Genomic DNA, 13,268 nt, shown 5'->3' on the forward strand with positions numbered 1-13,268 from the left:
CTCTCTGGGTCTATATAATTTCTCCACAACACAAATTATCTCCAGAAATAAAATCCATGCAAGCAATTCTCAAGTTTTATACACTGGACTTTTAAATAACCTACACATTTATGAATTGTTACATTAAGATACTTAAATTGCTATCTTTGCCAATTTAGGACATTTCTTCATCAGCTGATGACAGGACATTCTGAGCTTCTACAGGGTGGCATTGCCTGCCAGCAGATCATTTTCACCTCAGCCACCATTTTTGTCTGTACTTTAGTGTTTATATAATTATGTGAATACTTTAGCACATTTTCCCCCTTTTTTTTAATGAGTAGAAAACAGGAAATGAAACTGATGACACTTAAGAAGTATAGGGCTCAAAGGGAATACAAAGTGAGAAATCATAAGGTAGCACAAAACAGGCAAATCTTTTGCCTCGATTGATATATTAGACTTAAAGTTCTCTACTGTTTTCAGTTGTGTAGGTAAAGAACATTAAAAACTCAGGCTGGGCATGGTGGCTCACGCCTGTAATCCCAACACTTTGGGAGGCTGAGATGGGCGGATCGCTTGAGGTCAGGAGTTCGAGACCAGCCTGGCCAACATGGCGACACCCCCTCTCTACCAAAAAAAATAATAATAATGCAAAAGTTAGCCAGGCATGGTGGTGCATGCCTGTAGTCCCAGCTACCGGGGAGGCTGAGGCATGAGAATCACTTGAACCTGGGAGCCGGAGGTTGCAGTGAGTCGAGATCGTGCCACTGTACTCCAGCCTGGGTGACAGAGTGAGACTCTGTCTCAAAACACACACACACACACACACACACACACACACACACACACACATACATGAAATTTCTGAAAAATATCCTCAAAGGTTGCATCTCAAAAACAAGGTGAAATTCGAGATTATACAATGTTTTTCAGCTCTCTAGAACAGAAAGCAGATCTAGGAATCCATGAAGGCACAAAAGCAGGAGAACCACCTGGGATTCTTGGCACCTCTGTCTAAAGAATGTTAGGGACTCATTTATGCAATGTCAGTCTTGATGAACTAAAACAACTCTAACACCTTTGCTTCTAGATGTATTTTTATGATTCACCATGACAAACATGCACTGACCATGTGGTTATAGTGTGACCCTAGGAGAACATTAATAATTCACATATTTGCTCCTGACATTTTTCCTAATATAAAAAGAACCACCTCTGCAAACTAAGAAGGCTAGAGTAAGACAGAATCTTAAAAACTGCTGTGACTATAAAGATATCAAGGGTAAAACTGATTACCCAAAATTAAGTAAAAAAGAGGCTTTAATTAAAGCTTATTAGCTTAATATGCTTACTTCTAAACAACTTATATAAGCAGAGAGTAAGGAACTCAGAATTGCATTTGGATCCACAGTCTCTGCACTTGGAGCCCTCCCTTCTGCTCCCCTACCCTCCACTTCTTCACCACAGTCCTCTCTAAACCCTGCTTTGGGATCTGGTTTCTTTCTTCAGTCCAATTTTTCCTTCTTTCTACCTTTCAGAAATTCATCAAGCTTTATAATCCCTTGATGATACATTTTTTTGTTTTCTAGTGCTGATAAAAGTTTACTTATTTATTCTTCAAAATAGCTTTTCCTTCATTTTTAGGACTCTGGAGACAGCGTGAAAGGAAATGAATTAGAGTAGACAATGAAGCTAGAAAGGTAGCAGGAAGCCACAATGCGGGGCCTGGAATACTCTGTGATGGAGTTTCTATATTATTCTGTGACAAGAGAGAGCCCAAACTGAAACAAAGAAAAAAAATCATATAGAAAATGAGACTTCTACAAAGATACTTCTTAAAGGATTAACCATGACAGAAATGTGTTGAATGAATTGGAGAACAGTTGTCAGGCCATTGAAATGGTTCAGGTGAGAAGCTATATGGTCCTGAATTAGTGTAGAGGCAGCCGATATGAAACACTGAGATTATGGGCTGCCAAAGAAAAGATGGTAAACATTTTGGCAAGGCTCCTCTTGAAAAAGGAAGAGAGAATTCTCCTTCTTTGGCTCCCCCTTATAATCCTAGAGAAACTCAGACAATATACTATCAACCAGTACAGTATATTTGGTGCTGAATACACTTTTACAGAGTTTTCTGAAAACCAAACTACAACTTCATTTATAGCATTATTTCTATAATAAAAGACACTGAAATTTTCAAACAACTAACTAAAAATTCTGACACAGCTTTCTATGTGTCAGAAACCAGGCTAAGGCTGGGCACGGTGGCTCACATCTGTAATCCCAGTACTTTGGGAAGCCAAGGCAGGCGGATCACGAGGTCAGGAGTTTGAGACCAGCCTGACCAACATCGTGAAACCCCATCTCTACTAAATATACAAAAATTTGCCAGGACTGGTGGTGCGCACTTGTAAACCCAGCTACTCAGAGGCTGAGGTAGGAGAATCACTGGAACCCGGGAGGCACAGGTTGCAGTGAGCCAAGATCACGCCATTGCACTCCAGCCTGGGCAACAGGGCGAGACTCTGCCTCAAAAAAAGAAAGAAAGAAGGAAAGAAAAGAAAAGAAAAGAAACAGAAAGAAAGAAAGAAACAAAGAAAGAAAGAAAGAGAAATAAATAAATCAGGCTAAACTCTTTGAATGCAAAATAACATTTAATCTATACAACAACCATATAAAGTAAGTATTATTGTTATTCCTACTTTACAGATAAAGAAAATAGAGTTTGGAGACATTAAGTAGTATGTCCAAAATCCAGTTAGTAAATGGTAAAGAAGGTATTTGAACCTGGATCTGTCTGACTGTGAAGACCATGCTCTTAACCACTATCTTTAATATCTGACAGACCATCATGGTAAACAATGGGTGTAACAAGTGTACCACCTTCCTGAGGATTTTGGAAAGGTTAGAGGTAGGGGAACAAGAATTATCCTGCCTAGATGTCAAGAGCATTCCACCCTCACTGAAAAATATTGATTTAAAGTATTCTTATTCTGTATAGCTCCAGATATAAAAATTAAAAATATTAAAAATATTTTGCCTACTTTAAGCTTTTTAATAATTTATGTTTCATTAATTCACACTGCTTTTCTCATCAACTTTGCCTGAAAAGTAATGTTTTACACCTTTCTATAAAGTTAAATTATACCAGTTCTCTAAATATTGTCAGGATTCTGTTCAAATTCAAAAAAAATAAAATGGGCCAGGCTCGGTGGCTCACACCTGTAATCCCGGCACTTTGGGAGGCCAAGGCGAGTAGATCACTTAAGGTCAGGTGTTCAAGACCAGCCTGGCCAACATGGTGAAACTCTGTCTCTACTAAAAATAAAACAGAATTAGCTGGGCCTGGTGGTGCATGCCTGTAACCCCAGCTACTCAGGAGGCTGAGGCAGGAGAATTGCTTGAACCTGGGAGGCAGAGGTTGTAGCGAGCCAGGAACGCACCACTGCACTCCAGCCTGGGTGACAGAGACTTCGTCTCAAAAAAAAAAAAATTTAATTTAATTTTAAAAATAAATAAATAAAATAAAAATAAAATTGATGGTGCCAAAGTGATTGTATGAGTGACCATAAAACCTGAAGGTATGAGGGACAATATACACTCTAAAGGAGCCTTGGTCAGGCATGGTGGCTCACACCTGTAATCCCAACACTTTCAGAGGCCAAGGTAGGAGGACTGCTTGAGCCCAGGAGTTCAAGACCAGCCTGGGCAACATAGTGAGACCCCATCTCTACAAAAATTAAAAAATTAGCTGGGTGTGGCAGCATGTGTCTGTGGCCCAGCTACTTAAGAGAGCTGAGGTGAAAGGATCACTTAAGCCCAGGAGATCAAGGCTGCAGTGAGCCATGATCATGCCATTGCACCCCAGTCTGGACAACAGAGCGAGACCCTGTCTCGATTTAAAAAAAAAATTAGCCAGGCATGGTGGTGCACATTTGTGGTCCCAGCTACTCAGGAGGCTGAGGTGGGAGGACTACCTGAGCTGTGGAGGTTGAGGCTACAGTGACCTATGATCACACCAACCTGGGTGGCAGAGACCCTGTCTCTAAAAACATGAAATAAAATAAAGGAGCCCTATACACAGGTATAGATAAGTTTTTTTTTTTTTTTGAGACGGAGTTTCACTCTTGTTGGCCAGGCTGGAGTGCAATAGTATGATCTTGGCTCACTGCAACCTCCGTCTCCCAGGTTCAAGCGACTCTCCTGCCCTAGCCTCCCGAATAGCTGGGATTTTAGGCATGCACCACCACACTCGGCTAATTTTTTGTATTTTTAGTAGAGAAAGGGTTTCACCATGTTGGCCAGGCTGATCTCGAACTCCTGACCTCAGGTAATCAACCTGCCTTGGCCTCCCAAAGTAAATAAGACTTTTTTTAAGAATAAGTTTCAGGAGCAAAAAGGGGCAGAGGGAGGCATGGAAAGCAGGAGTATGAGGAAACTTTATTGGGTGATGAATATGTTCACTCTTGATTTTAGTAAAGGTTCACAGGTCTATAGATACATCAAAACTTAATAAATTATACACTTTAAATATATGCAGTTTATTGTATGCCAATTATACATCAATACAACAATTTAAAAAAAAATAAACTTCTGAGGCCTGAAAAGCAAAACAATAGTATAAGAATACTGTCTCCAAACAGTACCAGAAAAAGATTTGAGATGCTACATAATACAATGAAAGGTTTGAAGATATAACCAAGCGACTGATTCACAATTCCCTTTAGAAAAATGGCACAGGATTGCAGAAATTAGGTGGCAAAAATACTAATATGCCCAAATTGAGAACACAGGAATCTGCTTTGCCTAGAGCCCCTTTCACTAATTCAGTTCAATAGCATGTGCTGAGGCAGGGCTGGAAGAGAAACCACAGTTATACCAGACAGACACCCAATCCCAGAGGTCATAAAATGACCATCCCATTGGGCATCACTGACATGTTTCGTTCGGTCCTCACTGTTGGAAAAATAATCTTTTTTAATTAGTTGCCAACATCTAAAAATTCAGAGATCTCTCCACCCAAATCTGAATGCTTAACCTTTCTCAAAATATCAAAAGATCTGGTAACACTTGGACTCCTGTTTCCAGCCTAGCAATAGGCCATGCACTCTGGTCAGCCACAGATTTCCAGACTCAGTCTTCCTATTTATCTGTCCCTGGAAGCTTGACCCATTTATTGTAATGTTTCAATACCATCTCAGTGCTCATCATTGCAGTGGGTGTAACTCCCACTCCAAAGGGTAAGGAACTTTCCTACCTAAGCAACCAGTGGCAGCCAACAGAAGGCTAGACTTACACATCCCTTTTTAAAGAAAGGTCAATAATGAAACAAATCCTGAAAACTGGTTCTGGGGCATTAGTTTACAACTTCAGTGGAGAAGCTTCTGACAGACAGAATTTCCCTACTGAAGATCCTTCTCAGCACCAGCCTCCTCACCCTTCAAACACAAATGCATACACAGTCCCAGCTCCTTCCCTAGCCTTCCCCTCCCACATTCTGCCAGGTAATGGAATGGTTAACAGGAATTTTTATCATCTTGCCTCCAGCTTAAGATAAAGAAAAATTTCTTAAAGAAAAAAAACTGGTGAAAAGGCAAAGTCCCCAAGGAATAATCACACAAATTATTACAGGTCAAAAGGGGTCAGAAACCTATACTCATTCAATGAATAAACAACCAATATTTTATTTAATCATTTTATAACAAAAGCATTAATATTAAATCAGGTTCAAGGTAAGATTTATCATCATCACCTAACATTTTTCTAGTCAATGCATAAAATAATAGAGAGAACTATCACAAAGAAGTCAATTTAAAAAACAATAAAAAATAAACCTCTTAGTTTGCAGATGACCTCATTCCTAGAAGACCCAAGAGAAACCACTGAAAAGCCATGAAAACAAATAGGGAAATTCAATAAGGTGACTGAATGGTTACAAAATTAATATAAAAAATTACAGTTGTTTCAACTCAGCAATAATCATAGAAAAAATAAGATGAATAAAAATTGAAACAGGCTGGGCACAGTGGCTCACGCTTGTGATCCCAGCACTTTGGGAGGCCGAGGCGGGCAGATCACGAGGTCAGGAGATCGAGACCACGGTGAAATCCTGTCTCTACTAAAAATATTTTTAAAAAATTAGCCAGGCGTGGTGGCGGGCGCCTGTAGTCCCAGCTACTCGAAGAGGCTGAGGCAGGAGAATGGCTGAACCCGGGAGGCGGAGCTTGCAGTGAGCTGAGATCGTGCCACTGCACTCCAGCCTGGGCGACAGAGCGAGACTCGTCTCAAAAAAAAAAAAAATTGAAACATAATAGCAAACAAAACTATAAAATATACCCAAGAACAAAACCAATGAAAGGTGCTAGCACAGTCACATTATCCTGGAGAGGGAGACTTCCTGAGGGCTGATCAACTGTCTAATCACTACTTAGAGAGTGGGACTGGACTCTACCACAACAGATCGACCCTCCCTCTGAACTATGCGTAAACCACCCTGTCAAAGTTCAGCCTGCACATGACCCAAGAGGAAATCATGGCTTGTTTCCCCAGTGACACTCTGGACCTGATCAAAACCTACGCCTCCCAGGCCCAGTTCTGAATCATAGGAAATCCAACCCAAACTGTTCGTTCCTCAGAGTGCATACAGGAAACATATCCAACCAGCAGAGAATCAGGATTCATCACTTTTCGGGAACCGGGTAAAATGTTAAGTAGAGAAAATTTACCTGTTCTCTAAGGAAGGGATTTCAAGGAACTCTTTAAAAAGCTTTTGACAGAGGCCAAGTGTGGTGGCTCATGCTTGTAATCCCAGCTCTATGGGAGGCTGAGGCAGGGTGGCTTGAGGTCAGGAGTTCAAGACCAGCCTGGCCAACATGGCCAAACCTTGTCTCTACTAAAAATACAAAAATTAGCCAGGCATGGTGGTGGACACCTAAAATCCCAGCTACTACTTGGGAGGCTGAGGCATGAGAATTGCTTGAACCAGGAGGCAGAGACTGCAGTGAGACAAGATCATGCCACTGTACTCCAGCCTGGGTGACAAAGCGAGACTGTCTCAAAACAAAACAAAACAAAAAAACAGTTTTTGACAGAGAACTAACTCTAAGTGTGGAAATAAGTACATAGGCCTTTTACATTATTATTACTGAATCGAACCAAGAGAAAAAAATACTTTGGGCCAGGCGTGGTGGTTCACGCCTGTAATCCCAGCACTTTGGGAGGTGGAGGCAGGCAGATCACTTGAGGTCAGTAGTTCAAGACCAGCCAGGCCAACATGGTGAAACCCCGTCTCTACTCAAAATACAAAAATTAGCCGGGTACAGTGGTGTGTGCCTATAGTCCCAGCTACTCGGGAGGCTGAGGCACAAGAATCGCTTGAACCCAGGAGGTGGAGATTGCAGTGAGCCGAGATTGCGCCACTGTACTCCAGAACAGAACTAGAATCCATCTCAAAAAGACAAAAAAATTTGGGGCTGGGCGTGGTGGCTCACGCCTATAATCCCAGGACTTTGGGAGGCTGAGGCGGGTGGATCACTTGAGGCCAGGAGTTCGAGACCACCCTGGCCAACATGGCGAAACCCCATCTCTACTAAAAATACAAAAAATTTAGGCAGGTGTGGTGGTGCACATCTGTAGTCCCAGCTACTAGGGAGGCTGAGGCACAAGAATCACTTGAACCCCAAAGGCAGAGGTTGCAGTGAGCCAAGATCATGCCACTGCACTCCAGCGTGGGGGACAGAGTGAGATGGTCTCAAAAAAGAAAAAATATTTTGAAATATGTTTATATTAATAGGAAATTCCCAATTAATACAGTCCTCAATATTTCAGAATTTGTGATTGTTTATGGTTTGGTTTCAAGGTTATCTTTTTACTCTCCAGACGAAAGTAGTTTCCTAAGAATATTAACTTAGGATTGATGATTTGAAGCACCACAGAAACATCTGTTTACATTCAGATAATTAATATGCTAATTTTTATCTATTAAATTAAGCAGGTTACGTAAGGACTTTTCAAAATAATACTTCATTAGCCTGATAATAATCAATATATATAGTTGAAGTAAGAAAATGGACATCTGTTGTAAGACATTCTTCAATTTAAGACTTTTGCTAAATCAAACCAGTTTTCATACCTTAATTTCAATTATGGAGGTTTTACCTGTCAACAAACCAAAACAAAACAAAACAAAAAATCCTCTTTTGAGATAGAAAACAAACATTTCCATTCTTACCTTTGATGGTCTCCATTCCCAACTATCACCTATCTGTTGTGAATGTTTAATGAATTCTGCACAATAACGTTGGAATGTTTTTTCTCCAATGAACTCATCTTCTTCCATGTTAAATGATAACTGCAATACAAAAACTAAGTATTAGCATCAACTTTAGAATTATATTGAAAGGAATTCTGCCAATTGATTTATTTCTGTCAATAAACCAAAATTTGGGATGTAGAATGGCCTCAAGGCCACTAAAAAATGGTTTTGGCCAGGCGTGGTGGCTCACATCTGTAATCCCAGCAATTTGGGAGGCCAAAGCAGGAGGACAGCTTGAACCCAGGAGTTCGAGACCAGCCTGGTCAACACAGCAAGACTCTGTCTATATACAAACTAAAACACAGTTAGCCAGGCATAGTGGTGTGCACCTGTCGTCTCATCTACTCAGGAGGCTGAGGCAGGAGGATCACTTGAGACCAGGAGTTCAACACTGCAGTTAGCTACGATCATGCCACTCTACTCCAGCCTGGACGACAGAGTGAGACCCCATCTCAAAAAAAATAAAAAAGTATTTTTGTTTTTTCTATCTTTCTCACCTATCCCCATTTTTTTGTTGTTGTTTTTATTTTTGTTGTTGTTGTTATTGTTGTTTTTGAGATGAAGACTCGCTCTGTCATCCAGGCTGGAGTGCAATGGCATGATCCCGGCTCACTGCAATCTTCATCTTCCAGGTTCAAGTGATTGTCCCACCTCAGCCTCTCGAGGAGCGGGCATTACAGTTGCAAGCTACCACGCTGGCTAATTTTTGTATTCTTAGTAAAGACAGGGTTTCACCATGTTGGCCAGGCTGGTCCTAAACTCTTGACCTCAAGTGATCCACCAGCCTCAGCTTCCCAGAGTGCTGAGATTACAGGCATGAGCCACAGTGCCCAGCCTGTTTTTGTTTTTTTTATTCCCGTTTCTATATCTTTGGTGCTTAGCATAGTAAACACTCTAGATGCCTTTGTTCAATTGAATTAAAATCATATAAACTGCAAAGATTTTAAACCCCTGTTTGGCTTCAAGGCCAATGATCTGTCTATACTAGATAATTCCTAAACCAGTGTCATTTCTGATTATTCAAATTCAGTATAATCTATGTAAGAGTTTGTTCATTCATCCAACAAATACATAGTGAATATCTATTAAGTAGCAGGCACTGTGCATAAGGTTAGGTATACAAAAATGAAAAAATATATAGTCCTTGCCTTGTAAGAGCTCATATTCTAACAAAGGGAGATAAAAAACACAAATAATTACAGTAGAAACTCTCTTATCCAACCTCCATCTAACCAACTTGCCAGATTAATCGACACTGACTCATGTCTACAGCATGCTGATCATGAAGCGCCTCTGCTCCCATCAGTTAACTGTGTGTTCACAAACCTTATTCTCCTATCATAAATATATACTGTAATTAAATGTTAAACAAACCAAACATAAAAGTAAAAAAGAGGGCTGGGCGCGGTGGCTCACCCAGCACTTTGGGAGGCTGAGGCGGGCGGATTACGAGGTCAGGAGATCCAGACCATCCTGGCTAACACGGTGAAACCCCGTCTCTACTAAAAATACAAAAAATTAGGCAGGCGTGGCCAGGCGCGGTGGCTCACGCCTGTAATCCCAGCACTTTGGGGAGGCCGAGGCAGGCGGATCACAAGGTCAGGAGATGGAGACCAACCTGGCTAACACAGTGAAACCCCGTCTCTACTAAAAAATACAAAAAATTAGCCAGGCGTGGTAGCGGGCGCCTGTAGTCCCAGCTACTCGAGAGGCTGAGGCAGGAGAATGGCGGGAACCTGGGAGGCGGAGCTTGCAGTGAGCCGAGATCGCGCCACTGCACTCCAGCCTGGGCGACAGAGCGACAGTCCGTCTCAAAAAAAAAAGTAAAAAAGACAACTGTTATTTCTATAAGCAAATGCCTTGGAAAGACTCGATAAAAGTCAGTCTCTCTAAGAAAAATAAACTGCTGTTGAACTAGGTATGGACAATACAACTGAAAAGATTGGTGAGGGACAGGGGAGAGAAAAGATTCCAAGCTTTCTGCCTTTAGGTGGTGGTGCATTGAGTAAGACAGAGGTCTCTGGAGGAAGAGCAGGTTTGGGAAGAGAGTTGGGTTTAATTTGGCCATATTGAGTTTGAATTTGAAATGCCCGTGGAATGTCCAAGTAAAGGGGTCTAGCAGGCATTTTGAGGTGTGCCTTGAACTCAGAAGGAAAGAGAAATCCGGGCTGGCAATACCGATTCTATATCAACGTTACATAGATGGTAACAGCACCCATTTCATCAATCAGAGAGAATGCAAAACTAGACTAGCAAGAGAAGACTGATATGGTGTAGCCAGAGGAAATTTTTCCAACTGTATGATGATCCTGACATATACTGAAAGATACCAAATCAAAGAAAAATTAACTTTCATTCATAAAGAACACTAATATACTTAGTAATATTTTTAAAACTCCAACAAACTCTTACTTAGTAACAAAACTGAACAAAGTAGCCTAAGCCCTCCAGTTACTTGAGATTTACTTAACTATTGAAAATACTTAAACATAAAATTTCATTCAATAGCCATAGTTTATCTAATTAACAGCACTGTGCTACAAGCAAGATGACTGAACATCAAAACACTAATTGATATTTGGTTGAATACTTTTAAAATTATCTAAGGACTAGGCTTTGCTGAAGGATGCTACATACAATAATACAAACACTTATGGCTTGATTACAAAATTAGGAAGTATGGTATATTAAAAAGATATCCATCTCAACTGGATTCATCATAATGTACCATAATGAAATATCATGGAATAATTATTGTTTTTTTGATCAAGCAAGAATATTTCAACTCAAAAATGTAAATATATTTCAATCAACATTTTTATACATAGTTTTCAAGTTGTAATACTTTCTGGTCCTCTACCAAATTCATAAACTAGTAGAGGCAGAAATTTGAATCTCAGAACTTCCTATGAGATGGATGAAAATATGGCTAAAAATGTAAATAACCACAACTGTGGCTTATTAAGCAATAATGGCAAGAATAATCCTTATTTTGCAAATGAAAAATCTTAGATATGTGAACTGCCTATTTTTCCAGACTTAAGCTATCTTAAACTAAATTCAGACTACAGGTGACAACAGTCACTCAAGTGAACTCTCAGTAAAAAGATGAATTTCAATTCTCATCTGATCCTAAACAATGAATCTCTCGCCCTCTCCCTCTCCCTCTCCCCACAGTCTCCCTCTCCCTCTCTTTCCACGGTCTCCCTCTGATGCCGAGCCAAAGCTGGACTGTACTGCTGCCATCTCGGCTCACTGCAACCTCCCTGCCTGATTCTCCTGCCTCAGCCTGCCGAGTGCCTGCGATGGCAGGCGCGCGCCGCCACGCCTGACTGGTTTTCGTATTTTTTTGGTGGAGACGGGGTTTCGCTGTGTTGGCCGGGCTGGTCTCCAGCTCCTAACCACGAGTGATCCGCCAGCCTCGGCCATCCAAGGTGCCGGGATTGCAGACGAAGTCTGGTTCACTCAGTGCTCAATGGTGCCCAGGCTGGAGTGCAGTGGCGTGATCTCAGCTCGCTGCAGCCTCCACCTCCCAGCCGCCTGCCTTGGCCTCCCAAAGTGCCGAGATTGCAGCCTCTGCCCGGCCGCCACCCTGTCTGGAAAGTGAGGAGCATCTCTGCCCGGCCGCCATCCCATCTAGGAAGTGAGGAGCGCCTCTTCCCAGCTGCCATCCCATCTAGGAAGTGAGGAGCGTCTCTGCCCGGCCGCCCATCGTCTGAGATGTGGGGAGCGCCTCTGCCCCGCTGCCCCGTCTGGGATGTGAGGAGCGTCTCTGCCCGGCCATGACCCCGTCTGGGAGGTGAGGAGCGTCTCTGCCCGGCCGCCCCGTCTGAGAAGTGAGGAGACCCTCCGCCCGGCAGCCGCCCTGTCTGATAAGTGAGGAGCCCCTCCGCCCGGCAGCCACCCCGTCTGGGAAGTGAGGAGCGTCTCCGCCCGGCAGCCACTCCGTCCGGGAAGGAGGTGGGGGGGTCAGCCCCCCGCCCGGCCAGCCGCCCCGTCCGGGAGGTGAGGGGTGCCTCTGCCCGGCCACCCCTACTGGGAAGTGAGGAGCCCCTCTGCCCGGCCAGCCGCCCCGTCCGGGAGGGAGGTGGGGGGGTCAGCCCCCCGCCCAGCCAGCCGCCCCGTCCGGGAGGGAGGTGGGGGGGTCAGCCCCCTGCCTGGCCAGCCGCCCCATCCGGGAGGGAGGTGGGGGGGTCAGCCCCCTGCCCCGCCAGCTGCCCCGTCCAGGAGGGAGGTGGGCGGGTCAGCCCCCCGCCCGGCCAGCCGCCCCGTCCGGGAGGTGAGGGGCGCCTCTGCCCGGCTGCCCCTACTGGGAAGTGAGGAGCCCCTCTGCCTGGCCAGCCGCCCCGTCCGGGAGGGAGGTGGGGGGGTCAGCCCCCCGCCCGGCCAGCCGCCCCGTCCGGGAGGGAGGTGGGGGATCAGCCCCCTGCCTGGCCAGCCGCCCCGTCTGGGAGGGAGGTGGGGGGGTCAGCCCCCCGCCCGGCCGGCCGCTCCGCCCGGGAGGTGAGGGGTGCCTCTGCCCGGCCGCCCCTACTGGGAAGTGAGGAGCCCCTCTGCCTGGCCACCACCCCGTCTGGGAGGTGTACCCAACAGCTCATTGAGAACGGGCCATGATGACAATGGCGGTTTTGTGGAATAGAAAGGGGGGAAAGGTGGGGAAAAGATTGAGAAATCGGATGGTTGCCGTGTCTGTGTAGAAAGAGGTAGACAAGGGAGACTTTTCATTTTGTTCTGTACTAAGAAAAATTCTTATCCTGTTGATCTGTGACCCTACCCCCAACCCTGTGCTCTCTGAAACAGGTGCTGTGTCCACTCAGGGTTAAATGGATTAAGGGCGGTGCAAGATGTGCTTTGTTAAACAGATGCTTGAGGGCAGCATGCTCGTTAAGAGTCATCACCACTCCCTAATCTCAAGTACCCAGGGACACAAACACTGCGGAAGGCCCAGGGTCCTCTGCCTAGGAAAACCAGA

At 44.0% G+C, this 13,268-nt stretch overlaps 1 protein-coding gene across 3 annotated transcripts in view; it reads right to left on the bottom strand.

Moving 5' to 3' along the window:
• The window catches only part of ATG10 (autophagy related 10), a 287,839-nt gene that overhangs the window by 263,152 nt on the left and 11,419 nt on the right, over positions 1 to 13,268 (bottom strand). For all 3 annotated transcript variants that reach the window (XM_063604415.1, XM_003822249.5, XM_057302265.2), the window contains exon 2: positions 8,213 to 8,332. In XM_063604415.1, the coding sequence (XP_063460485.1) occupies positions 8,213 to 8,320 (108 nt within the window). In that variant the 5' untranslated portion in view covers positions 8,321 to 8,332. The remainder of the gene's footprint in view (positions 1 to 8,212; positions 8,333 to 13,268) is intronic.

The sequence above is a fragment of the Pan paniscus genome, chromosome 4 (assembly GCF_029289425.2).
Source record: "Pan paniscus chromosome 4, NHGRI_mPanPan1-v2.0_pri, whole genome shotgun sequence".
NCBI classification, from domain to species: Eukaryota; Metazoa; Chordata; class Mammalia; order Primates; family Hominidae; genus Pan; species Pan paniscus.